The 24,702-nt window shown below is 44.4% G+C and overlaps 1 protein-coding gene across 6 annotated transcripts in view; it reads left to right on the top strand.

The window, feature by feature from the left end:
• Positions 1–24,702, top strand: part of TMEM164 (transmembrane protein 164) — a 326,236-nt gene that overhangs the window by 190,370 nt on the left and 111,164 nt on the right. For 5 of the 6 annotated variants that reach the window (XM_033116061.1, XM_033116088.1, XM_033116096.1 and 2 more), the window contains 2 exons: positions 2,810–2,910; positions 4,601–8,572. In XM_033116061.1, coding sequence (XP_032971952.1) covers positions 2,810–2,910; positions 4,601–4,807 — 308 coding nt within the window. In that variant the 3' untranslated portion in view covers positions 4,808–8,572. Of the gene's footprint in view, positions 1–2,809; positions 2,911–4,600; positions 8,573–24,702 lie in introns of those variants that run through there. The other variant, XM_033116076.1, reaches the window with a different exon arrangement.

The following is a 24,702-nucleotide window of genomic DNA, read 5'->3' as shown; positions in this document are numbered from 1 at the left end:
TCTATCCAACATCCTTGTAAAGTAGACTGTAGCACCCCATTCTATAGATGAGTGAAACTGAGTTCAAGAGATACTGATGCATGCTCATTTTAATAAGTGACAAGAGCCAGGATTTGAAAATCTTCGTCTGCTGGACTCCAGTGTCTACACTCTTACCCATCACACCATATTTCCCAGAGTGCATCCAGCCACATAAGAGATATTTCCACTTGGATATTCCACTGATACTTCAATGTCAACATGTCTAAAATTGGCTTTATCATTTCCCTACCTTCTCCCCAATCTGCCTTTTCCTCTCCTCTATTGTAATAATTGGTACCATCAACCCAATGATGTCCAAGCTAGAACCCTGGGAGTCTTCCTATCCTTCCTCATCCTTCCTCCCAACATCCAGTCTTCTACCACATCCTGGTGATTTTTCCTCCACTTTTTTCCAGCCCCACTGCTGTTATCTTCAAAGGCTATCCATCTTCCCTCTTCAGGCTTCTGCAGAAGTCTCCTTATCAGTCTCCCTGTTTTGACTCCCTCTGCTCTAATCCACCCCTATACACTAGTAGGCCAATGTGACCTTTCTCAAGCACAGGTATGATCACATCACTTTTCTTCTTCAAATCTTCCACTGCTTTCTGTGGCTCTGCAGCAGAGCGCAAAGCTGGCCACCCATGGGCAGAAATCCATCCAAGAAGACATGTTTTGTTTGGTCTGTTGAGCATTCTTAAAACATTTCGAATTATTTGCCAACTTTAAAACTCAGGAAATTCCGTTTGAAAGTTCGTATTTCTGGCTTCTCTTGCAAAAGTGAAAAAACTGGCCACTCTGGGCCCATGTCCTTGCAGGACAGTGATTGGATGGAGTTGAATGGTGGTTCCCCTTTTTAGAAAGGGCATGGGCTTCCCCGTTGGCCTGTCTCCAGCATCACTAATGGCTCTTTCTTTGTCCCTGGTCACTCCCCTGCTCCCAATTACCTGCCTGAGCCTTGAAATATTTGGGCTCATGACCCAGCAGCATGGGATGAAGGCCAAAGCCCTCACTCAGCCTGGCTCATAAGGTCCTACGTGGCCCAGTTATGAGAGGACTAGCTCTGCCAACCTCTTGAGTCTTACTTCTGCTTGCTATTCCATCACACTCTCCTCTGTGGCCCCAAATCTTACCCATCGTTCTCTGAATTGCCTCATTCCTACTCATGTCTGCTTAGTGCAGGTTCCTGCTCTGGCATGCCTAGACCCTTCCTTAAGTCCCATTTGTCTGTGCCCCCTCCACTAAGAAGCAGCCCTCATTCCTATACCTTCTATCCACCCCCCTCGCCCTCAAGCTGAGTTCTGTCCTCCCATAATATGTGGCACAGACCTTGATCATCGTATTCATCATACTGGTTTCTAATTATTGACTGGCATATCTTCCTCACCTGCCAGACTGTGAGTCTGAGACTGCAGGGAGCCTGTCTCCTTTTTCTTCCTATCCTCAAAGCTTGGCATGGAGCTTGGAATATAACAGGTGCCTTATAGATGGTGAATGAATGGATGAATCAGTGAAAGACTGACTTGGGAAAGTACTACTCCAGGATGTAATGTTGCCATGTATTTGCTTGGGGTGGAGGGATCCAGGTTCCTTTCATGTGGGCACACCCCCCCTTCACGTCTCCATTCAGAGTGACACCCATAACATCCTATAAGCCACATCCCTGTTCTGCAAGCTCTGGAATACATCCAAGCCTACTGGGATGGTGGTTCTTATTGACTATAGAGGGGAAATATATCATTCTTGCTGTCTCACGGGGAAGGAGTTATCTAACTGTTGGGACATGGCACAGCCATTGGATGGTTCTTTAGTTATTTGAATGATAATAATGGTGTGGTAATGATAGCATCTAACACACGTTACCCACTTACGTTATACCAGATCCCGTTCTAAGAGCTCTCAGTATATTATGTCCTTTACTTCTCACAACAACTTTAAGAAATAGATAGGACTACTATTCCAATTATATAGACAAGTCAACTGAGACTCGAGGACTTTAAACAGCATTTCCAGGGTCACACAGCCCAATAAGTGATAGAATTCAGATTTGAAACCAAATCTGTCCGACATAAAAGTTAACGTTTTCAATCACCATGCAAATTCTCTTCTGAAATATGAGGGAGTGATTAAAATAAATCTGGAAATGAAGGATATACAGTTATATATACAGTAAAATTCCGATTAGTAATTTAAAAAGAAAGAAAAGGAACTCCTAAAGCATAGAGAAAAGAACCAAGAAGACACACCCATGGGTTAGCAGTGGTTGCATTTGGGTAATAGAGTGCTGGGGATGATTTTTTTCTTTTCCTCCATTTTGTTTCTACTTTTTAACATTTTATAAACTTCCTTTAATGAGCATGTATTACTTTTTAAATTAAATTTTAATGATATATCTTATTTAACTCAATATATTCAAAATATCATTTCAACATGTAATCATATACTAATTTAAGATATTTTACATTCTTTTCATATGTAAAATCAGTGTATATTTTGCACTTACAACATATTTCAATTCTAGTCACACTTTATTTTATTTATTTTATTTTATTTCTCTTACAATGCAGAAAACCCCATTCTTTGTAATGGTCCCAGCATTACATGGCAGAACAGAGGCTTATTGGAGTACCCAACTAATCAGTAGCACTGCCTCTTAGTTAGCTGTTCTGAGCAGTGAAAGGGGGTAATCAGCAGGCGGCAGCTGTGGCCCCAGCACCTGTACCCTCATGGGGCAAAGGAGCAGAAGTGGGTCAATAACTCCGCTGTTTCACTATCTCCCCTTTTCCCACAGGTGCTTACACTCCAGAGCCCCTCAGCAGTTTCCGGTGGGCCCTTCTCTCAACTGGCCTCATGTTCTTTTATCACTTCAGCATCTTGCAGATCCTGGGCCTGGTAAGTTTGGTTCTATCCCCTTCTCTCCCCCTCTGTTTGGAGTTCTCCATAAATCTTGATAATCCTGGTTGGCGCTGGTGTATCCTTTTGTTTTGAAAATATAAGATGCCAAAAGCTAGGACATCAGATTGTTGTGTCTGGGTCGCTGATTTATGATCTACAGCCTTGGCCTCTTCAAAGAGTTTTCTGAATCCTCCAGTAATGACTGTTTCTTTCATCCATGAGGAGGCAAGGATGCCTTTCACTCATTGGCCACTTGGGTCCGAAACAGTGAGCTGCAGTTGGAATGTGGTTTGCTTTGGACCCCACGGGGAGGCAGGACCCTAACCCTTGCTCTTGTCCTGGGTAGGCTTCTGACCTTAGGTCCATTCTGGGCCTACTCCCAAGCCCTGAGCTGTGTGGCCAGTGGAAATGCAGTGTTGGGGGACCCCCGTGGCATTCTGGGGTGTTCAGACCTGGCTGGAGTGAGGATGATGGCTGGCCTTAGTAGTTGAGTTATCCAGAGCCCAAGATTGCTGAGTGCATGGGTGTCTATTGGTGGCAAAGTGAATAGGAAATGCTCAGGGCTGGGACTGGAAGTCAGGAGACCCAAGTTCAAGTCCTGGCTCTTTCACTGTTCTGGGTGAGTCACCTTATCCTCGAGGGCAGAGAGCACTACACCCGTCTGCGATATGGTACAAAACTGCCAACCTCCCCGACAGGTGGTGACGACTTGTCTTTAATGTGAATGGGCTTGAAAGGCTTTGGAAGGCAAGTGCATGGCCTTCCTCAGGGCAGGAGTGGCATGTCTGATTTTGTGTGCGAGCGGCATTGATATAGCATCAGTTAGCCATGTGGAGCCTTGAGGGACCTTGCAGGCCTAGGGCATGTAAGTGATGTCACCAGTGCCTTTGCAGAAGCAGTCACCTTCTCTTCCCCACCCTGGCATATTGTTCTGCTCTGATTTACCTTGAGGGGTGGTTTGAGGTCTTTGCCAAAGGCATGCCTGCTTTCTACACAATAGGGATGAAGCAGTATGACTTTCGCACCTTTATTCTTATTGCTCTCTACTGGGTCTCCTTGATTCCAGAGGAGTCAGTGTCCTCATGTCACCATGCATACTATGCTCAGTCCTACCTCTGGGCCTGGCTCAGGTCCCACGTACAAGGAAGGCTCTGCTTGCTCCTTTCCTCGCTGTGTCTCCCTGTCCATCCTTCATAAGTCATTTCAGGTGCTACTTCCCTCATGAAATCTTTCCTAAGGACTCAACCCCCATTCTGCACACTCTTCATGTCTCCTTGTGGGGAAAACCCAGTGAGCACCATCTGGTCTGAGGTCAGATGTGGTAGATTGATCACCCCGACTTGATTGGTTGCCAGTTATGCAGAGGCAGGGACCATGCTGTTGACAGCTCTTTTCTCCCATAACACCTCTATGGTGACTAGGCACATAGTAGATGCTTAGAAATAGCAATGGGCTCTGGGCCCAACCCACAAAACCAGCTTTTCTACTAGATAGCTTCCCCCATCACCTCTAGCAGGCTCTAGCCTTGACTCATAAAACCTAGGGGAGAGAAATCCTGTTATGAACAGGTAGGGATTTGTCAATCCCTACTTGTCTAGTCCCCCATTAGGTAGAGATGGCTGAACTGGCAGAGCCAGAGAAAGCCTAAGGATGGTGAACGCTCACTCTACCTCCCTTGTCCCTGCAGGTCACCGAAGTGAATTTGAACAACATGCTGTGTCCGGCCATCTCAGACCCATTCTACGGCCCCTGGTATCGCATCTGGGCCTCGGGACACCAGACTCTCATGACCATGACCCACGGGAAGCTGGTCATCCTGTTCTCATACATGGTTGGGCCCTTGTGTAAATATCTGCTGGATTTGCTCCGGCTTCCAGCCAAGAAAATAGACTGAAGGTGCTTGGGTTTTTTTTGGTGTTTTTTGTTTTGTTTGTTTTTTGTTTTGTTTTTTGATTTTGTTTTTTGTTTTTTTGTCTCCCTGAGGAAATAAGTCCTGACTTGACTTGGAGAATGCCCAGTTCTTAATGAAATCATGGGAGAGGGCAGTAGCGGGTATTTCTTTATTTCCTTTTCTCTGTCCCTTTCCACCACAACTCTTCCTTCCCCAGCTCTTCCTCCCAGGACATTTCCTGGAGCCTGGGGTGTAGTGCTGAGGGCTGGATTTTTCCTCTTCCACTTTGCTCTTTCTCCCTGCTCCCAGTGGCCTTACATGGGGAGACAGTAGTCGGTAGCTTTCACTCTGCTTGTTGGGGCTTTAACAAACAGCTGATTGAGGAGAAAGGGAACAACAAGCAGTAGTTCTTTTGGCATCAAAGTGATGAGGCTGGTTGTATTTCATTCCTCCACTGCCAGGGACCTCCAGGCTTATGCTGGGGTCCCCCTTTTGTCTCCAGCATAGCCCCACTTTAAGGGGACTGAGGCCTTGTTTCTATACCAGCGGCAAGTGAAGAGCCAAGGGATTTCCCAGTTCATAGCCAAAATAGAACCGGCTAGATTCTTCCCACTGGTGTCTCATGACTCAAAGCAAGCAGCCAACCAGCCACTCCTTCCCAGAGGCTGCCTGCGATGGGAGGTGGGGCACTACTTGGCCCAAGATTCCATTGAGGGGCATAGAGAGCTGCTGCAATGGCAAATTAAAAGTGAACAAGATTAAAATGTCCACAACTAATACTAGGCTACATTCTGCCTGTGAGAGCTAAGAACAGACTCATATCCCAATCAGAAGTAAGCACAGAAATGAATGAACAGAAGTGGTAACTTGAGAAAAACAGTGATTTGAATCATATGCTCCATTTTAGGTTAATGTTGCTATTAGATGCCATTTTAATCTTGAGTACTCCTTAAATGTTCTCTCTTTTTTAAAGGCAGCTTCAGGGAAGGATGAGCTAGAGGTTTTTTTTTTTTTTTTCTTTTGAGTTTTTCTTCATTTGTTTGCTCATTGATTTTTGGATATTTGAGTTTGGAGAATCCTTACATCTGTCTCGGGAGGGGCTCTTGTTGATGCATTTCATGGTTTTACAGGATATGTCAACATCCTGGGTTTGGGAAGATACAGGTCCTGCTGGCCTTGTTTCCCTACGGCCAGATGTCGTCACTGCTGCCAGACTCAGTGCTGAATTTAGTGTGAGGGGCACCACATGCTCCTTACCCTGTCCACCCCCAAAGCCCATGTCCTGGGAGGAATCAGATCCCCATGGGTGGAGATGCAGGTGCTCCCAAAGGAAAACCTTTTGTTGAAAGACTTGAGCTCAGTCATGCATGGATCTCAAGAAGGGAGGCAGTGGATGGGCTTTTTCTGACTCCTTGTTAGCTGGTACTAAGAACAGAGTTGCTTAAGAACAGAAAAGATGGTTGGTTCAGTGACTTCCTCTGGTGGGCCTCCCCTCCCCTCTCCCACTCTAGGCAATCCAGTTGCCCTGGGCCAGTTCCCGTATTTCAGGTGGTACTGTGTGAGACGTAGATTGAGCTTTAGTGACATTGTGATCATGATTTTAGCAAACGGACCTACAAGAAGCAGCAGAATGTAGGAGAGTCTCTGAGCAAGGTGAGGTCCAGGGAACCGACCATGGAACCGCCCTTTTGCAGAGGCCTGCTGCCATTGAGACTATCAATCTCCGGGATATGCGGGAACAGGAGGGAGAACACCGAGTGCTCTTATTCCCCATGAACTTCTCGTGATGCTTCACCTTCATTTTCTGCTATTTTTGAGTAATTGGCCAAGTTTTTCTTAGTGCCTCTTGCCCTAGGGTTGTCCCCCAGAGGGGGCTTCCCCTGAGTGGCTGTATTTGCTCTGCCCACCATCAAATTGCTGCATGTAGGACAGACTGACAAGGAAATTTGTAAGGCCTTAGTGCCCTGCCTCCTTTTCACAAAAGGAAAGGTTGGAAGGAGGTCATGGGTGGAGCCCCTGGGGGCCTGTCCTGTCCCTACCACAACATGGAGTCTCTGTAGGCAGATGCTCTGTGCCTCAGCTGGGGGCCAGCAGCCTGGGTGGGGCAGACGCTCAGCTTCGGAATGCCACAGTGGCATAGTGACTCTGCAGGCGCTCTCTTTCTCCCTGTCTTTGTGGCATGGCACAAGTTGCCGGTCAGCCTGAGCTTTCCCTGAATTGGCATGCCTCTAAAAGCTTGACTTTGCCCTGGCTACAGCTCAGTGTCCCATTCAAGCTGGCATTTTCTGCTGCTTGGAAGGAAAGAAGAAAGTGAAAGCCATGTGCCTTGCCTAGCCAGGCCAGAGACAGACACACCTGTCAGGGGAAGGGGAAAATGAAAGGAAGGGGAGATGCAGGGCTTCTGGGGTCCAGGTTGGCTCAGAGCCATGTACATGGAAGGAACAGAGACTGAGCCTATTCCAGAGGCTCCACAGGGGTCATGGCCTGTATTTGAGGTATTAGGGAGCAGCGTGCATCTGAATTGGTCTGTACCTCACTGTTACCTTGGGCCAAGCCTTGGGCCAGAACTGTGGTAGCCTGCCTTGGAGGGCGGTGCCTGTACCAGCAGGCCTGGGCTTTCCAAGTCCTCCCCAGGGCTTTCCTGTCAATGCCAAGGAGGTTCCCCAACTGCCCTGGCCAAGTTTCCATATGCCATTTGCCAGCGTGTGTGGGTGTTTAGTGTGTGTCCCAGAGAATGTAGGAGTGGACAGTTTCTTTGAAAACAGCCCCGGGAAGGGAAAGGAATGCTCCCTGAAGCCCCCACGTAGCCTTGGCCAAGGATGTGGGCCAGTGAGAACAGTCTTTTCAGCTGCCCAACTTATGGCAGCAGCTCAGAGTAGCAGAAAGATGGTCATGCCTGCTTGCAGTCTCAGTATTTGATTTTGTACACCAAAGATGATCTGGCCCATCTTCTTCCTAGAGGCCCAGTGACATACACCTCTGAGGAAGGCATGGACTCTGTCTCCCCAAGACACTATTTTCTCTCCTTGGACTTTTCAGCATTTGCAGAAGCTGCTTGCATGGTGGTTGGGATAAGTGGGGTGGTCGGTGCACTTTACTGTCTAGTACCTCAAGTCTAGCCATCAGATCATCCCTTTTGCTGCAGCCTCGGCCAGGGCTTTGCTATTTGTGTTAGTTGATAATCCAGTGTTTTGGGGGAATGCCCACAACTCCCCATAGAAAACGAGTTGTCAGCAGGTCTCCATGCACTGGTGTTGGGGCTGGGCAGCGCCCCAGGAGTGAGCCAGGTGGCAACGGGTGGTAGAAGGCCCTTCCTCCTGTTCCCTCGGCCAAAATGACTGCCCTAGACCTGTAGATGTTGGACCAGAGTCATCTGTCCACTTTGGAAGAATGAAGGGGAGGTGTGTGAGGAGACAAGAAGGGGTGACACCGCAGGATAAGACACAGTTGTTGTGTTGGTTTTGGTCAGCCCGGAGCAGGCATAAGGGAGGAGTTCCCGCAGGCCCTCAAGCACTCTTTGGCAAGGCTCCAGATTGGGAAGGGGCCTCCCTGCTTCATACCCGGCCCTGCCCTGCCCTCTGGGAGGTGGTAGAGTCCCTGACAAAGAGTGAGGAGTGAGCCTTCCTCTTTTGTATATAGACGGAGCCAATCTGTGCTCAGGAAAAGTTAGTCGCTTGTTGCTCTTGTCTTTGACAATTTTGTACAGTGGTTTGCTACTCGGTGGCATAAAACAAAAGTCATTTCAAGCAAAGTTGTTTTGGAAACTTGCTTTCTTTCAGTGTCAGTTTTGTATTATATTTTAAAGAATTCTTCATTTATATTGGTGTTATTGTGGTGGAGAGGATAATATAGTCTGATCTGTAATTATTTCTGCCAGGAAATTGGCACATCCCTCTGTCCCTCTTACCCCTACCCCCATTCCCAAGGCAGGATGGCTATACACTGGGCAGAACCCCGCCCTGTCAGTGGCTCCCTTTAGGACCAGTCTTTGTAATCCTCCTAAACAGCAGCAGGGTGAGTATTTTTTCCAAGCTGGATCTTGAGTGCTCTGTGCCTCCACCAGTTTGCTCACCCTTGGGGCATTTTGTGATGTGTTTTCCCTGTTTTCTAAAACTTTTTGATTGTACCAAAATGGTTTCTGCAGTCACCTTTGGAAATAAGTGGTCATTAATTTGTGAACTTAGCATTCTGAATTTTAGTCTTAGGTGTTTCTGTTGTTGAAGATTCCTGAATGAATAGGAACCTTCACCATGGGACTTACCTGTTACAATGTTTTCTTCATTTACTGTTATTAAAAAAAAAGTTATGAGAACCCAGGAGTCTTGGCCTTGCTTCCCAGACCCTCTCAGAAGGCCTTCTGCTTTAAGGAGTAGACAAAGGGGCCGTTGGCTCCCCCACGCTGTGGAGAGGACCACCAAAAGGCGGCTGGTGCTCTCAGCGCAGCTCTGCCCTGAGAGCCGTGTGGCTGGACGTGTGGCCTTGAATTCTCATGTGCTGCCTGCTTCTGCCAGGGCTGCCAAGGACCCAGTGGGCCTTTTTCTCTTGGCACGGATTGTCTGCTGGGGGTATCTGCTGAGCTCACTGGGCCGACAGTGCGTGGGGCTAGGCTGGATGACTGAGCTAGGGAAGGCAACTTTGAAACTAAACGTGTTCAGGCCCACTTGTCTCAAGTTCCCTGAGGACCAGCTGTGTGCCAGCACTGTTTGACACAGGCCTATGCCCAGGACAGATCAGATCATCCTATGGGGAGGAGTGAACAAGATAACCCTGCACTTTGGGAACAGTCAGACCTGCCTTTCCAAGGCTACCCACTGAGCACGCCACCGTGACCGTAATTAGCCTGGCCTACCTTTATGCCAGACAGAGGCGCTCCTTGGTGTTTTGTTGATGCTGCTGCTTCTAGAAGGGCTACAGCTAGCCAAAGTGGCCCCAGTACTGGTAGATCTCCTCACTGGCCAGTAGTTGGGCACCCAGGCAATCAATGAGGCAGGGCCCTGAGATCCTGGGCCACAAATCCACCAGCTAGAGCAAGTCATTTGTTCTCCTGTCGCTGCAGGTTTTCCATCTGCAAAGCAATAGCTACAGCCCTGTGTCAGGTACAGTGCTAAATCCTTCCACACACAGTACCTCCTGTGATCCCCACAAAAGCACAGTGAGCTGACTGGTAATGTTGTCTCCACCTGACAGGCAGAAACTGAGAACATTGCTGCTCAGAGCTAATAAATGGAGGAGCTGGAATGTGAAGCCAGTTGTTAGACTCCAAAGTCTATGTGCTTTACACTCACCCCCAGACTCCACGGCCTATCTGGGCTGCTGAGGTTACTGGGCAGACGTTGCCCAGGGCCCCCAGCCCTGAGAGAAATGGGAGGAGAGCTGGGCAGTGAGGTGAAAGGCAAGAGAGGAAGGTGAGATCTATGGCTGATGACACAGAGGAGTCAAGCCCAGGTTATTTTCTGCTGCCAGCAGGCATGACACTGGCAAGCTTCAGAGCAAAGCTGAAAGGCGTAGGAGTCGGGGTGGGGATGCGAGGGGCCAGGCTAGAGCTGGCCCAGGGGGAAGGATGGCAAGCGGATGCTGGAGGGAGGTGAGGAAAGGTGGGCCCATCTCCTTTTTCAAGAAGAGTTAAATACCAATGACTTAGGCTCTGGCTTCTTTCTGCCTTTGCCTCTGCTACAGTCGGGTCTCCCTACTGCAGGCAATGATCTTTCAAATGCAAATCTGACTGCATCGTTTCCCTGGGCTCTATGAACATCTAGGCTTCATCTCCTCACCCCCAGACCCCCAAGAACCATACACAGGGAGAGACCCTTTGCTCCAGGCGTATCGGACTCCATTTTATCATGCCATGCCCTTTCCCTCCGTTTCCTGCTACTTTGCCTTTCTCTTTGTGCTGTTTTCTCAGCTCCCCATTCTCCCTTCCTGTCCAAAGGCCTCAGCTCAAGAATCTGCTCCTGTGCGCAGTCTTCCCTGAGCTCCAGTTAGTTGCCTTAGGTTCCTCTTCACTTGGCTCCCAGAGCACCTGGCGCTCATTCCTGGGCCACCATTTGCCCCCTATTGTTTAATCCCTTAAGGTTTTCCCTTTGTAGACACTGAGATCCTTGAGGGCAAGGTGGGGTCTGGTCTATCCTCCAGCCCCTGGCACAAAACCTGCTTCATAGAAGGTGCTCAGTGAACAACGATCTGATCTTGGAGTGCTGTGAAATGGTGGGAGGCACCACTGTTACCTGAGGGAGAATCCTTGGCCACATAGGTAGCAATCATCCATGCCGTGAGTTCTGAGTGGGCAGTGTGCCTTTGTGTAGGTACCTCCAGCTCCAGCCTCTGGGTCTCTTTGCTGAGGGGCCCATCCTACTTCTCTGCAGGACTCTATAGTTGGGATCCTGGATGAGGAGGCGGTGATGGGAGGGAAGAGAAGTGAGAAAATGTGTTTCCCCTGACTCTTCCCCAGACCTCTGGGCAGCGGGTGAGCAAGGCATCCATCTGCTTTTCGATATCCTTGCCTCATCCCCACCAGGTTCCTCCCCACCAGGGTCACCCCTCCATTCCTCAGGGCACACAGATTTAGTGTTGGCATGGTAAAAGCCCTACTAGCCCATGAATGAATCGCATACCCCTTGAAGGGACAGGAAACAGCTTGGGATGGTTATGACCTGATCCCCCAGTGAGTTTTTCCCTTGTCCTGGTTTGCCAAGTCCAGTGGAGGAACAGAGGTACACAGATGTCAGTCTGACAAATGCAACAGCTTTTTCAAAGGATATGTGGTTTGCTAACCTTGGCAACAGGTAAGGCTGTCCTAGTCCAAAGTCAAGGACTCTGTTACTGCCTGTACCTGCCCCTCTCCCAGTCAGCATTTGCCCAACATCTAGAATGTACATCTGAGATGTCTGAGCTGCTTGGCAAAAGGGCTTAAGTATCTCCCAGGGAAGCAGTAGGGAAGGCTGCTCCTGTTGCTAATGGATAGCCCGAAGGGCTTCATCCTCCACAGCTGACTTACTAACTTCTGTGCAGCTCCTCCTGTATCTCAGCCAGCTAGTAGCCTCAGTGTCTCCTAATGAGGCAGGTCTTAGCAAGGAGGGTGGATGCTTCCTTGACATGTCTCTGATAGGTGACAGGGCCCATAGCATAGCCACATACGGTATTCTCCTTTCCAACAAACCCCGGCCCAGCTGCACGTCTGCTCCAACCACCAGTTCACCCTGGTCTCTTCTGCCTCTCCTCCCCATCGAAGGGGCCTGCAGAGGTGCTGCCTGCTTTTTTGTCCCTTCAGCTGCCCCTTCCCCTTCCCTAGTTGCCAGGGGCACCAATCTCTTTGCTATTACCTTTTGAGAAAGACCCTGGGTTCTCTAGTATTCTAGTCCCTGAGAATGGAGGGACCTTTCTGTGTGCTTCAGGTCATACTCTCAGTTTTCTGGAATGTTGGAGCTGACAAGATACTACTAATACAGGGGCTCATAAATTTACCTGCATATTAGAATCACCTGGGGAGCTTTAAAAACAGTTTCAGTGTCTAGGCCTCACCCAAGCTCATAATGCAAAACAAACTTTGTTTTGTTTTTACTTTAAGTTTCCAGGTTGTGAGTCATTTCTTTGACATGACCATCTACACCAGTGCCTTTTTTCAATGAACATTTTAAGACATAACAAAAGGTACAAAGAGTAATATGTAAATCCAGCTTAAGAAAAAGAATATTACCAATACAGTTGAAGCCCCCTTATTTCACAGGTTTGGAAATTGTTCCTGGGAGCTTCAGGGAGCCTGGGGAAGGGCCTTAGGCACCACTTGGGATGAGGGGTGGGTGGAGGCGGTGTGGCTGGGGTTCTGGCCTTTACCCTTGCTTCACCCAAAACAAAACCAATTTTATTCTGTTTTGTACATTGACGGTGTGTAAATAATTTCATTGGGAAAAGGGTTTAAAAGCCACTTCTGTACAACCTTACCGGTTCTGTCTCCACCTTCTCCTAGCTAGTAGTCGTGGTGTAGTAGTTGGAAAAGCATGGCGGTAGGACTGCAGATGAGGCCTGCAGTCCCAGTTCTCCGTTCCTCGCTGAAGTCCTATGTGCCCTTGGCCAAGTCATAACCCTCTGAACGCCAGGGCAGCCGTGAGACATCCGGTCAGATAAATGGGTATGACAGGGCTTCGTGAGCCATAGAATCCTAAGGGAATCCTATTTCTAGGCAGTGTGGTTACTGTGTTTGTTCTCAGAGCCCAGAGATTAGTTGGAGTTTTAAACTATACTTACCCACTGTGCCTTAATGTGCCCTGTGTGGTTGGAATCTGTGGGGTGTGGAGGATAGGTCATACCTCACTTTTAAGGATTTTTTTCTGTATTTCATTGACTCTAACACTTTTTTTTTTAACATCTCTAAATTTGGGATGCATCATACAAGCAATGGTATGACATAGTTTAATCAGCAACTTATTTTTTTTTTCCCAGGTACATAAAGTAGTGGACATTGTCTGAGGCATCTTAGAGTCGCTGAAATGCCATAATTGTTAACTTTGTTTCCTCCTCCTTTTCCCTATGAGAGTCACCCACCTGGTACAGAAAACCCCTTTGGAAAAACTTATAAACAAACTTTTAGTATATAGCTTCATTTTAATACTCCATCCTCTTTCTTCCCTGCCAGCATCTACCTGGGCCAGGCAAACTTTCTGCTTCCTGATCAGAGGGGGGCCCACTTTGTTGAATTGTCTCTTGGGACAGATGGTTTGTGGGACATGGGAGGAAGGAGACAGAGTGCACCTGCATATGGAAGCCTACCATGCCAACTACAATGGAGGGAGGCAGGGAAGGAGGAAACCAGAAAGAGGGTTAGGGAGGGAGCCAGACAAGCCAGGCCAGCCATCTCCAACAGCTCTGGTTTCTTTATTTCCACGCCACAGCCTGGCCAGACATTTCAGCCTGCTTCCCCAGAGAACTCCCAGGGCTAGTCATTGCCAGAGGTGAGCTGGCATGGGAGCAGGGGAAGGGACCCAGCCTGACCTGAACTCCTTGGGTTGACATGAGTGGCTGTCTGGCCCACACAGGAAGACAATGATTTCCTCACCTCTTTCAACAAGGTGGAAGGGGGTTAGGTAGTGGGCCTTTTAAGGAAAAGCAGCACCTTGGCCTACGGTAGCCTAAGCCATGGCCATTCACCGCAGCTGGAAATTACTACCAACCTTCCCTCAGTCCTGGCAGCCACTCTGATTAATCGTGTGGCCCTTGTAGCCTTTAGGCCAAGCTCTTCCAGAAGGGGAAAGAGTATCTACAGAGAGATCCAGGAATACTTGGGCACAGGAAGCAGTTTTTGGACATTCTCCACCCCCACCCCCCGCCCTAGATCTTAGCAAGCCATGATCAGGCTGGATTACAGCTGCCCTCATGGAACTGGATTAAAGTGTTGGCCTACTTAGGCCCCTCCTGCAGTGGCCTCCTTCAAAGCTGTTGAGGCCGATTAGGGGGTTATTTCTGAGCCCTAGTGGTGTACCCAGAAGCCTGGGGGCAGTCCTCCTGTGACGAGAAAGACAGTAACTCAGGCTGGACAGCCAAGGGCAAAGTCTGTTGCCCTGGGAGCGGTGCTGTCAGACCTAATGTGTCCTTATGAAAGAAAGAGTCAAATAACGACATGTTTAAATCTCTGAATTTTGAACTTTGAAAAGCAAACCAACCAATCAGTTTTCAGGTAAAGACCTTGTCCTATGTCTTTGCCATCTCCAACCCTACGGAGATGGTGGATGCTCAAAATGAAGTCTTCAGTGACAGTCACTAGCCTCCACTGAGTAGATTCTGTGCATTTGAAGGTGATTGTTAATTAACCTCTCTGAGCCTGTTTGTTCATCTATAAAACGACAATAATAATAGCACCTACTTCATAGAGCTAGTGTGAGGGTTGAGTACATAAGGCACTTGGTATAGTGCTTGGCACATTGTAAGCACTGTTGACATAAATGTTAGATGCCACCACTACTACCATTACAACTGCCACTGCCACCATCATCCTCATCCTATCAAGACCGTAGAGTGAATGATAGAAAGCTCAGTCTCTGGAGCCTGACAAACTTGGTTTGAATCGTGGCTCTACCACTTTGTAACTAGGTGTCCTTTGATAACTGACAACCTCTTTGAACTTGATTCTTATTATATAAAATGGGAAATTCATAACGCTGTTGAAAAGTGTATAACATGGTACTTAACTTACATATGCACTCAGTAAATGTTTCAATTATAATTATTAAAAAGGTGTGATCAAGATCAGTGGTTGCCAAGGCTGGGGGTAGGGAGGGGTGAATAGGTAGAGCACAGATCATTTTTAGGGCAGTGAAACTACTCTGTATGATATTATAACAATAAGTACATTTCATTATACATTTGTCAAATCCTTAGAATGTACAATATCAAGAGTGGACTCTAATATAAGCCATGGACGTTGGGCGACATTGATGTATCAATGTAGGTCAATCAATTATAACAAATGTACCCCTGTGTTGTGGGATGTTGATAGTAGTGGAGGCTGTTTGGGAGAGGCAGGGCGGGAAGACAGGGAGTATACATAAACTGTACATTCTGCTCAACTTTGCTGTGGATCTAAAACTGCTCTAAAATCAGTCTTTAAATTTAAAAGGAACAGAAAGAAGTAAAGCAAAAGGTGATTAAACTAGGCTGTTATAAATTTAGGAAGTTAATTACAATCCCCATGGTAACCACTAAGAAAATAAATAAAAGATACAGGAAAGAAAATAAAAAGAACTCAAAATGGTGCATTAAAAAAAAAAAATCCATCAAACACAAAAGAAGGCAGTATTGGAGGATTTGAGGAACAAAAAATATATGACATAGGAAACGAATATCACAATGGCAGAAAAAAATCCTTCTTTATCAGTAATCACTTTAAATGCAGATGGGTTAAACTCACCAATTAAACGACAGATACAAAATGAGTTGTAAAAAGACATGATTTAACTATATGCTGCTTACAAGAGACTCAATTTAGGCACAACACAACAAACAGGTTGAAAGTGAAAGGATCTGAGGAGATAGTCAATGCAAATAGTAACCAAAAGAGAGCTGGGTGGCTAAAAAACTACCAGGCAAAATGGATTGTAAGTGGAAAAACTATTATAGGAGCTAAAGAAGGGCATGTTTATTGATAAAATGATCAATTTATCCAGAAGATATAACAATTATAAACATACATATATAAACATACATAGCTCAAAAAAATAAGAAGGAAACATTGACAGAATTGAAGGGAGATATAGACAGTTCTACCATAATAGGTGTGGAGACTTGTATATCCCACTTGAAATAATGGATAGAACATTTAGACAGTAGATCAACAAGGAATGGAAGACTTGAACAACACTATAAACTAATTAGACCTAAAAGACATAGACAGAATACTATACCCAACAAGAGCAGAGCACACATTCTTCTCAAGTGTGCATGGAACATTCTCCAGCATAGACCATATGTTAGACCATAAAACAATTCTCAGTAAGTTTTAAAATATTCAAACCAAGTCTTCTCTGACCAAATAGAATGAAGGTAGAACTCAACAGAAGGAAAACTAAAAAAAAAAAAAAAAAAAAAAAAATTAAAAAAAAATATTTAAATATGTGGAAATTAAACAACATGCTATAAACAACAAATGGGTTAAAGAAGAAAGCACTAGGGAAATTAGAAAATGCTTTGAGATGAATTAAAATGAAAATGTGATATACCAAAACTTCTGAGATACGTGAAAACAGTGTTCAAAGTGAAACTTATAGCTGTAAACACCTAGATTAAAAAGGAAGCTCTGAATTCAATGTCATAACTTTACACCTTGAGGAACTAGAAAAAAAAGAGCAAACTAAACCTCAAGCCAACAGAAGGAAGGAAACAATAAAGATTAGAGCAGAGAAAAACGAAAAGTTGGTTCTTTAAAAAGATCAACAAAATTGAAAGATCTTTAGACTCATTAAGAAAAAAGAAGACACAGATAACTAAAATTGGAAATGAAAGCAGGGATGTTACCACCAACCTTAAAAATTAAAAGGATTACAAGAGACTAGAATAAGCAGTTGTATGCCAACAAATTAGATAGTCTTAATTAAATGGACAAGTTCCTAGAAACACACAAATTACCAAAACTGACTCTAGATAATAGAAAATCTGAACAGACTTATAACAAGTAAAGAGATTGAATCAGTAATCAAAAACCTCCCAACTAAGAAAAAACTAGGCTTCACTGGTGAATTCTACCAAATACGTAAAGATTTAACACTAGTCCTATTCAAACTCTTCTAAAAATTACAAGAGGCAGGAACACCTCCTAACACATTCTATAAAGCCGACATTACTCTGATACCAAAGCCAGACTAAGGTGCCACAAGGTAAAAACACTTGACCAGTATCCTTTATGAATACAGACACAAAAATCCTCAGTGAAATACCAGGAAGCTGAATCAAACAGTACATTAAAAGAATTATACGACCAAGTGGGATTTATCCCAGAAATGTAAGGGTGATTCAACATAAGAAAATCACCACATTAATAGAAAAAGGGGAAATGAGCGTTTCAATAGACACAGAAAAAACATTTGACAAAAGTCAACATCCTTTCATGAAGAAAACAGTAATAGAAGTCAAGTTCCTTAACATGGTAAAGACCATATTTATAAAACGCACAGCTAACATCATACTCAATGGTGAAAGACTAAGTTTTCCCCCTGAGATCATAAACAAGACAAGGATGTTTGCTGTCACCTCTGCTATTCAACATTATTGGAAGTCCTAGCCAGAGCAATTAGGCAAGAGAAAGAAATAAAAGGCATCCAAATTGGGAATGAAGAAGTAAAACTGTATTTGCAGATATGATTTACACACACACACACACACACACACACAGTGCCCAAAAAAATGTATGCACATTTTAAGAAAGGAAAAAACTGAATTAAAATTGTAATAATATATACCGATAACTAAAGATGAATACAAGTCGTGTGTACACACACACACACAAACATACAAACTACTACAGCTAATAAATAAAGATGTAGGGTATGAGATCAACACATAAAAATCAGTTGTGTTTCTATATACCTGTAATGAGTACTCTGAAAAGGAAGTTAAGAAAACAATTCCATTTAGAATAGCATCCAAAAGAATAAAATACCTAGAAATAAATTTAGCCTGGGAGGTAAAAGTCTTATACACTGAAAACTACAAAATATTTCTGAAAGAAATTAAAAACTTAAATAAGTATAAAGGCACCTCGTGCTCATTGATAGGAAAACTTAATATTGTTACGATGACAATACAGTCGTGCTGCATAACGACTTTTTGGTCAATGACGGACTGCATATATGATGGTGGTATACCATTTAGCCTCGGTGTGTAGTAGGTCATAGCACCTAGATTTGTGTAAGTGCACTCTATGATATTCAAACAATGATGAAATAGTCCAACGATGTGTTTCTCAGACTGTATCCCTCTTGTTAAGTGGCACATGACTGTATTCCCTAAAGCGATCTATGGATTCAATGCAGTCTCTATTAAAAATTCCAATGGTATTTTTTCACAGAAATGGAAAAGTCAGTCATCAAATTTGTAAGGAATCTCAAGTATCCTTGAATAGCCCAAACAATAGTGAAAAAGAAAAGCAAGGCAGGGGACTCACACTTCCCAATTTCAAAACTTAACTACAAAGCTAGAGTAATCAAAATAGTGTGGTACTGGCAAAGGAATAGAAATATGGACCGATGAAATAGAATTCAGAGTCCAGAAATAAACCTAAACCTCTGTGGTCAATTGAATGTCAACAAGGGTACCAAGATCATTCAGTGGGGGAAAGGATAGTTTTTTCAATAAATGATATTGGGGCAACTGAATAACCACATTCAAAAAAGTGAAGTTGGATTCCAACCTCACAGTGCATATAAAAATTAACTCAAAATAGATCAACAACCTAAATATAAGGGCTAAAACTGTTAGAAGAAAACATAGGAGTAAATCTTCATGATCTAGGACTTGGCAATGGATTCTTAGATTTGACACCAAAAACATGAGCAACAAAAGAAAAATAGATAAATTGGACTTCATATAAATTAAATACTTTTGTCCATCAGAGAACATTGTCCAGGATGTGAAAAAGACAAACTACAGAATGGGAGAAAATATTTTCAAGTCATTTACCTGATGAGGTTTCAATATCCTGAATATATAAAAACTCTTACAACTCAACAGCAAAAAGACAAACAACCCATTTAAAAACCAGGCAAAGGACTCAAATAGACATTTCTCTGAATGACCAATAAACACATAAGGTATTCAACATCACTGGTCATTAAGGAAATGCAACTCAAAGACCCAATGAGATTCTATTTCATACCCACTAAGATGACTATAACCAAAAAGACAGTTAAGAACAAGTATTGGTGAGGATGCGGAGAAATTGGAAACTTCATACACTACTGGTAAGAATGTAAAATGGTAGAGCCACTGTGGAAACAGTTTTATGGTTCCTTAAAAAGTAAAACATAGAATTACCATATGACCCAGTAATTCCATGTGTACATATATACCTAAGAGAAATTAAAAGATATATCCACACAGAAACAGACACATATGTTTATAGCAGCATTATTCATAAGAGCCAAATGGTTGAAACAGCCCAACCAATGTCCATCAATGGAGGAATGGATAAACAAATTGTGGTATACACAGCCATAAAAAGGAACGAAGTACTAAAACATGCTACAACTTGGATGAACCTTGAAAACATTATGCTAAGTAAAAGAGGCCAGTGACAAAAGATCACATATCATAAGACTCCATTTGTATAACATATCCAGATTAAGCAAATTCGGAGAGACAGAAAGAGGTTACTTAAGGGATGGACGAGGGCAAAATGAGGAGTGACCTCTTCATGGGGATGGAGTATTTTTATGGAGTGATGAAAAAGTTTTAAAACTAGAGAGAGCCAGTGGCTGCACAACATTGTGAATACATCAAACACCACTGAGATGTACACTTTAAAGTGGTTAATTGTATGTTATGTGAATTTCAGCTCAATAAAAGAAGTTGGGGAAAAAAAGTAGGTGAAAAGAAAGGAGTTTCTTTTTAACTTTTAAGTGCCCTGTGCACCCTGCTTACAGGATTCACATATAACCCTTCCCTGGTACAAAGGGTGCCGCCTGCCCTGACTATTAACAAGTCCTATTTGACCTTCTTTAAGGCCACAGATTCTTCTAGAGTGGCACAAACCCAAATGGGGGCCAGTTAGGCCCATCTACCCCACAGGAACAATCTCACCCTGATTTAATTACCAGAGTAACACCGTGTTCCCATTTTCAATTCTGTCATTCATGAGTACCATGGACCACATGTACTAGGCAAGATAAACAAGAACCAAATCACCAAGGCGCAAAGCCTCATATACAGAGGTCACTATGGCCGTGCACCACTGTCCTGGACCACAGTTCCGGGAAAGGGGCCATTACCGAGGCCTATTCCAGTGTGGTGGCAATGTCTCCATGCAGAGTTCCTGGAATTCATTTGAATGTTTGAAGTAGAGAAAGTTTAGGGAAATGTTTGCATTACTCACACTAGTACTGTCCTTCAAAACAGATGGGGGTTTCACACTCTTTCCAGTCTAAGACACCCTTTCTACTCTGCCAGGATATGTGGCAGTGGGGAGTATGACTGCCCCATCCAGCTGTCTGGCCAACCCCTGTTTCTTATGTTGATACACACGAATCCATTTACATATGTTATCACTATAGCAACTCATAGTTTCAAATCTGCCTGGTGTTCCGGCAGTGACTACAACTCTTAGAAGCTTCCTATCAGTTAAAATGTGATTTAAACAGTGTATTGTGTGCCAGTTGTGTTTCCTGTTTTACACTATCTAATTTTAATGTTGCCTTCCTGCCCTTTTTATGTAGCAGGTGATTCAGAAAGTTACTCTGATTTCCCTCTCTAGGTGGGTTACCCTTACTATCCTCTCTCTTCTCCTGAACCATGAATGGAATCTTTTTTTCCCCTATGGAGTAATTTTCAAGCAGTAGGCATGCTATAAACTTTCTTCTCCTCAGGCCTCAAGGCTGTCTCTCAGAGCAAGGGGCCTAGTCTCTATCTGTGCTATTCTCTCTGTCCTGGTCATGGGAAGAGATTGATGCCCTTCACAGGGCAGCTTCGCAGTAAGAAACACAATTGGCAGCCGCCAAATGCCATTCTGCATGTACATAAATGTTTCTTATACAATCACATAATTTCTCTCCTAACCACCTTGCACATTCCCTCTAGGTAAGGAGCAAGACAGCCACATTGTGGGACTAGAAACAATCTCCTCCGCTCAACAAACCATGACCATTCCCAGTGTGGAGTGGTTTCTGCTGCTGACATGTTGGAGGCCAAAGAAATGCCCCAACAGGGGCGGCCACAACTCTGCTCTAATGACACTCTGAAGTGGAAGCCATTTTAGGGAAACCCTGTAAGACTAGCCCAATGTTAACCTGGGCCCCAGTCTGAATGACTTCCAAACTAGACCAAACTTGTATGCCCCTCACAACTCTTGGCTCAGAGTGGACTATTAATTTGTCTTACAAAATTATACTATATTCATTCGGAAACCAAGCACAGTGCCATGCCTCTCGGGGGACAGGCACTCAGTAAACACTGATGGATCACGTTGAGCCTGACATTTAGGAGGAAAAGGCGAAAATGGAAAAGGAGATGAAATGACAGCTTGCCAAAGACTCTTAAAATAACTGGGCATGTGGGGGTTTTAGCAGTGGTTTTCAGATTGTCCTGTGGGAGCTGGCGTTCTGTTGGAAGTGATCCAAGTTTCCACAAACATTTGATTCAAATAATGTGTGTATGTCTAAATGTAGAATATTTACAAACCGAGTAAAATATCCCCCACAAAAAAACCCACCTAACAAAAACACCTCACGTGTTACATTCAGAATGGCAATCAAAGACCACCAGTGGGTTAGCAGGAGCCAGCAGGTTGACTCATTTCTGTTTAAACCTCAGGAGTGATGCTTTTCCTGCCTGAGCTTCTTGTAGGCCTTCTCAGGCCTGGCCCAGGAGGCTGTGACTGTACCAGAATTTTACAAAGCACTCACTTTCATAAAACTATACAAGCAAGATAGTACCACTTCTTTGTGCAAATCAGGACCTTCTTGTGTTGTACAGCCAAAACAGAATAAATGGAGATTTAACTGCAATTGTCATCTATTGCTCCAATTACAAATTTTTCTAGTCATCAAAACAGCCTCGTCATTCTCATTAACTTTATAAGTAACTGGTATGCGTTTGTACTTATAACGAGATACGGTGCTTAATCTCATATTTTTAATACCTTGAGGGGCCAGCTAATATTTTGATTAAAAAGCGAAGAGTTTCTTCCACCATGGAGAGGGACTAAAGGCTGAACAAATTACCAGTCCCTTGTGACTGGGCTGTGTTCTTCTAGAATGGGAGTGTGAGATCAAGGGTGTTGGGGCAGGCGGTGAACAGAAGCACGTAATGCAGTCACCACCTAGGTGCAGTGCTCCAGACTTAGCACATCCTACATCTACACTCTGCTAAAGTAATGCGATCATCTGTCATGATGAAAATCAGCAAGTGCAGGTCAGGGTTTGTTTATATAAAGTGCACGCCCTCCAACAGCCCTCTGGGTCACTCCATTTACACAATTTGAGATACACAGTCAATACACTCTGAACATAATATATTGAGTCCCTTTTAAACACAGTCATAATCAAGTTCTTGGGATGAAGAGATTGACTGGCTTCAGAACAGGGCTTAGGATCTAAGAGAGTTTCCTCCAGCTCTTGATAGATTGCTTTCAATAAGCTTGGGGTTTGGAACAGGAGATGGTACCATGGGCTACAGGATCAAGGACGGTTTTTTAAAAGTAGGAGCCAAAGCAGTATGCCTGAGGCCTGCCTCAGTTGCGTCCGCCCACTCAACCATTCCTCCTGCAAGTGAAAAGCCTGGGCAAACAATGGGAAGTCATCAGAGCTTAGCACCAACGGCACACTTGTATCAGCTCACGCAGTCAGAGCTGCACAACGTTGGAGAAGCCATTCTCTGAACAGGCAGTCATTCACTGACTCTCCTGACTGGCATCTCTAAATCCAGGTGTGATTTCCTCACAGGAGAGTAACCCCCCAGCTCATGCTGATAGGACCCCTTGGCTATTATAGTATTTTCCATCGTCAGAGAGGAACTACCTCCTCCCACACAGCCGTGCTTGCCCTCAAAGCAGTGAAATATTTCAAAGGTGCCCAGTGGGGCATGAAATCTAAAGAGGAAATGCTGAAACTCTGGGAAGAATTTAGGTAGGTGGAGTGTGATTATTGAAGTTGAAATCTGTCCAGACCATTGAGTTAACCACTAATGCTACAAAAATGAATGCTGTGGGCTCATTAAATTACTTCACTCTATCTGAACCTATTAATGATATCTAAAGCATTAAAACAAAAACCCTATGTACCATTAAACATGAATGTGGAACTGGGTAAACCTTGAGCAGATGGCTGCCGTAAGGGAGCATTGCTCAAACCACCATTGCACTCTAGGATCCAAGATGGCTGTTTTTAGTCATTGTGATTGACATAAGCATGTGTCATCAGATTCACATGGGTAACCGGGCTTTGGGACAATGTAACAGAAAATCGTCCTGCACATACTAGCAATTAATCCTGAAATATGCATGATGAAACTGAGACAGCATAGGATTTAGAAAAAGCTGAGGTATTTCAACAATGTCCTTGGTAGCCTTTCCATAAAGAGATAATGCAACAGCTGATAGAGGTGGCACAGCAAGAGATTCCTTTCTTGATGCAGACTCTGCTCTGGCCCTGGAAAGTCAGCGGCACCAGTTGCCTTGCCCAATACGCAGACGTTTTCCCCAAACCCAAGTGGGGAATAGAATTCATCTCATCTCACTCAGGAACTGGAAACGTAATGGGTAGTAATGGGTAGTGTGGTATAACTAGTGTGTGCATGAGTGTGTACAAGTGCCAAGTGGCCACATCTTGGGCATTTTCAGATTCTGTCCTGTACTGAGAAAATGGCAATGGCCTGATGGCAAAAGAAAGGCTTCCCACCTCATCAGATGGTTTTACTGGATGGTACCACTACTGCCCTGAACCAGTTCACAAAGGGAAAAATACCCAGTAACACACCGATTTGGAAGAAACTTGGAGTGGGCGTAAGCATAGCTGAGCTGCCCCTGGAATTCAAGTTGATGCTTGTCTCAGATCCGTGACCAGGGCAGATTGTCCAATAAAGTCTAGACTGTATCACCAGGCCAGAGTTCAGGGCTAGGCAGATGGGTGACATAGGCCAATCACATGGCAGGGAGCAGCTACAGGCCGCTGAGGCTTTCCAAGTGCTAGTTTGGAAAGAAATCAAGGCCAGTTCCTATATTCATTATTTCAAAGTCTTCAACTGTGTTTTAGTAAGAAGCACGCATGGGACCAACATCCTATGATAAGGCAGGTTAAAGAAAGAAACAACAAATGGTAACTCAGTTTTACCATTTTATTGGGTAAATGATTTCAAAGGTAATAACAATAGTGTCAAAACTACTACAATATCTTTCCACAGCCATACCTTACAGGCCCACATAAATCTTCTCATTTTTCTTTTTGCTCATTTGTAATATTTTAAAGCCATATATGTCATATAAAATGCCCATTTCCAATAGTTTCCTCAAACTATTAAGCAATTAAATGTGGAAGGAAGGAGGATCTAGTTATACTTGAAGGGGTTCCAGGTAATCTGTGATGTCTTACTGTAATCAAAAAACAGGTTCCTAAGAAAGAAGGAAAAGAAAAGCTACTCCAGGTAGCTTTTGCTCATTACAAGTCTCACCATGGCATCACCAAGAACTCATTATGCTGGTGACCGATTCA

This window comes from Rhinolophus ferrumequinum, chromosome X, assembly GCF_004115265.2.
Source record: "Rhinolophus ferrumequinum isolate MPI-CBG mRhiFer1 chromosome X, mRhiFer1_v1.p, whole genome shotgun sequence".
Classification (NCBI taxonomy): Eukaryota; Metazoa; Chordata; class Mammalia; order Chiroptera; family Rhinolophidae; genus Rhinolophus; species Rhinolophus ferrumequinum.
Note: the sequence above shows the minus strand (reverse complement) of the source record. Positions and strands in the feature narration are given on the sequence as shown.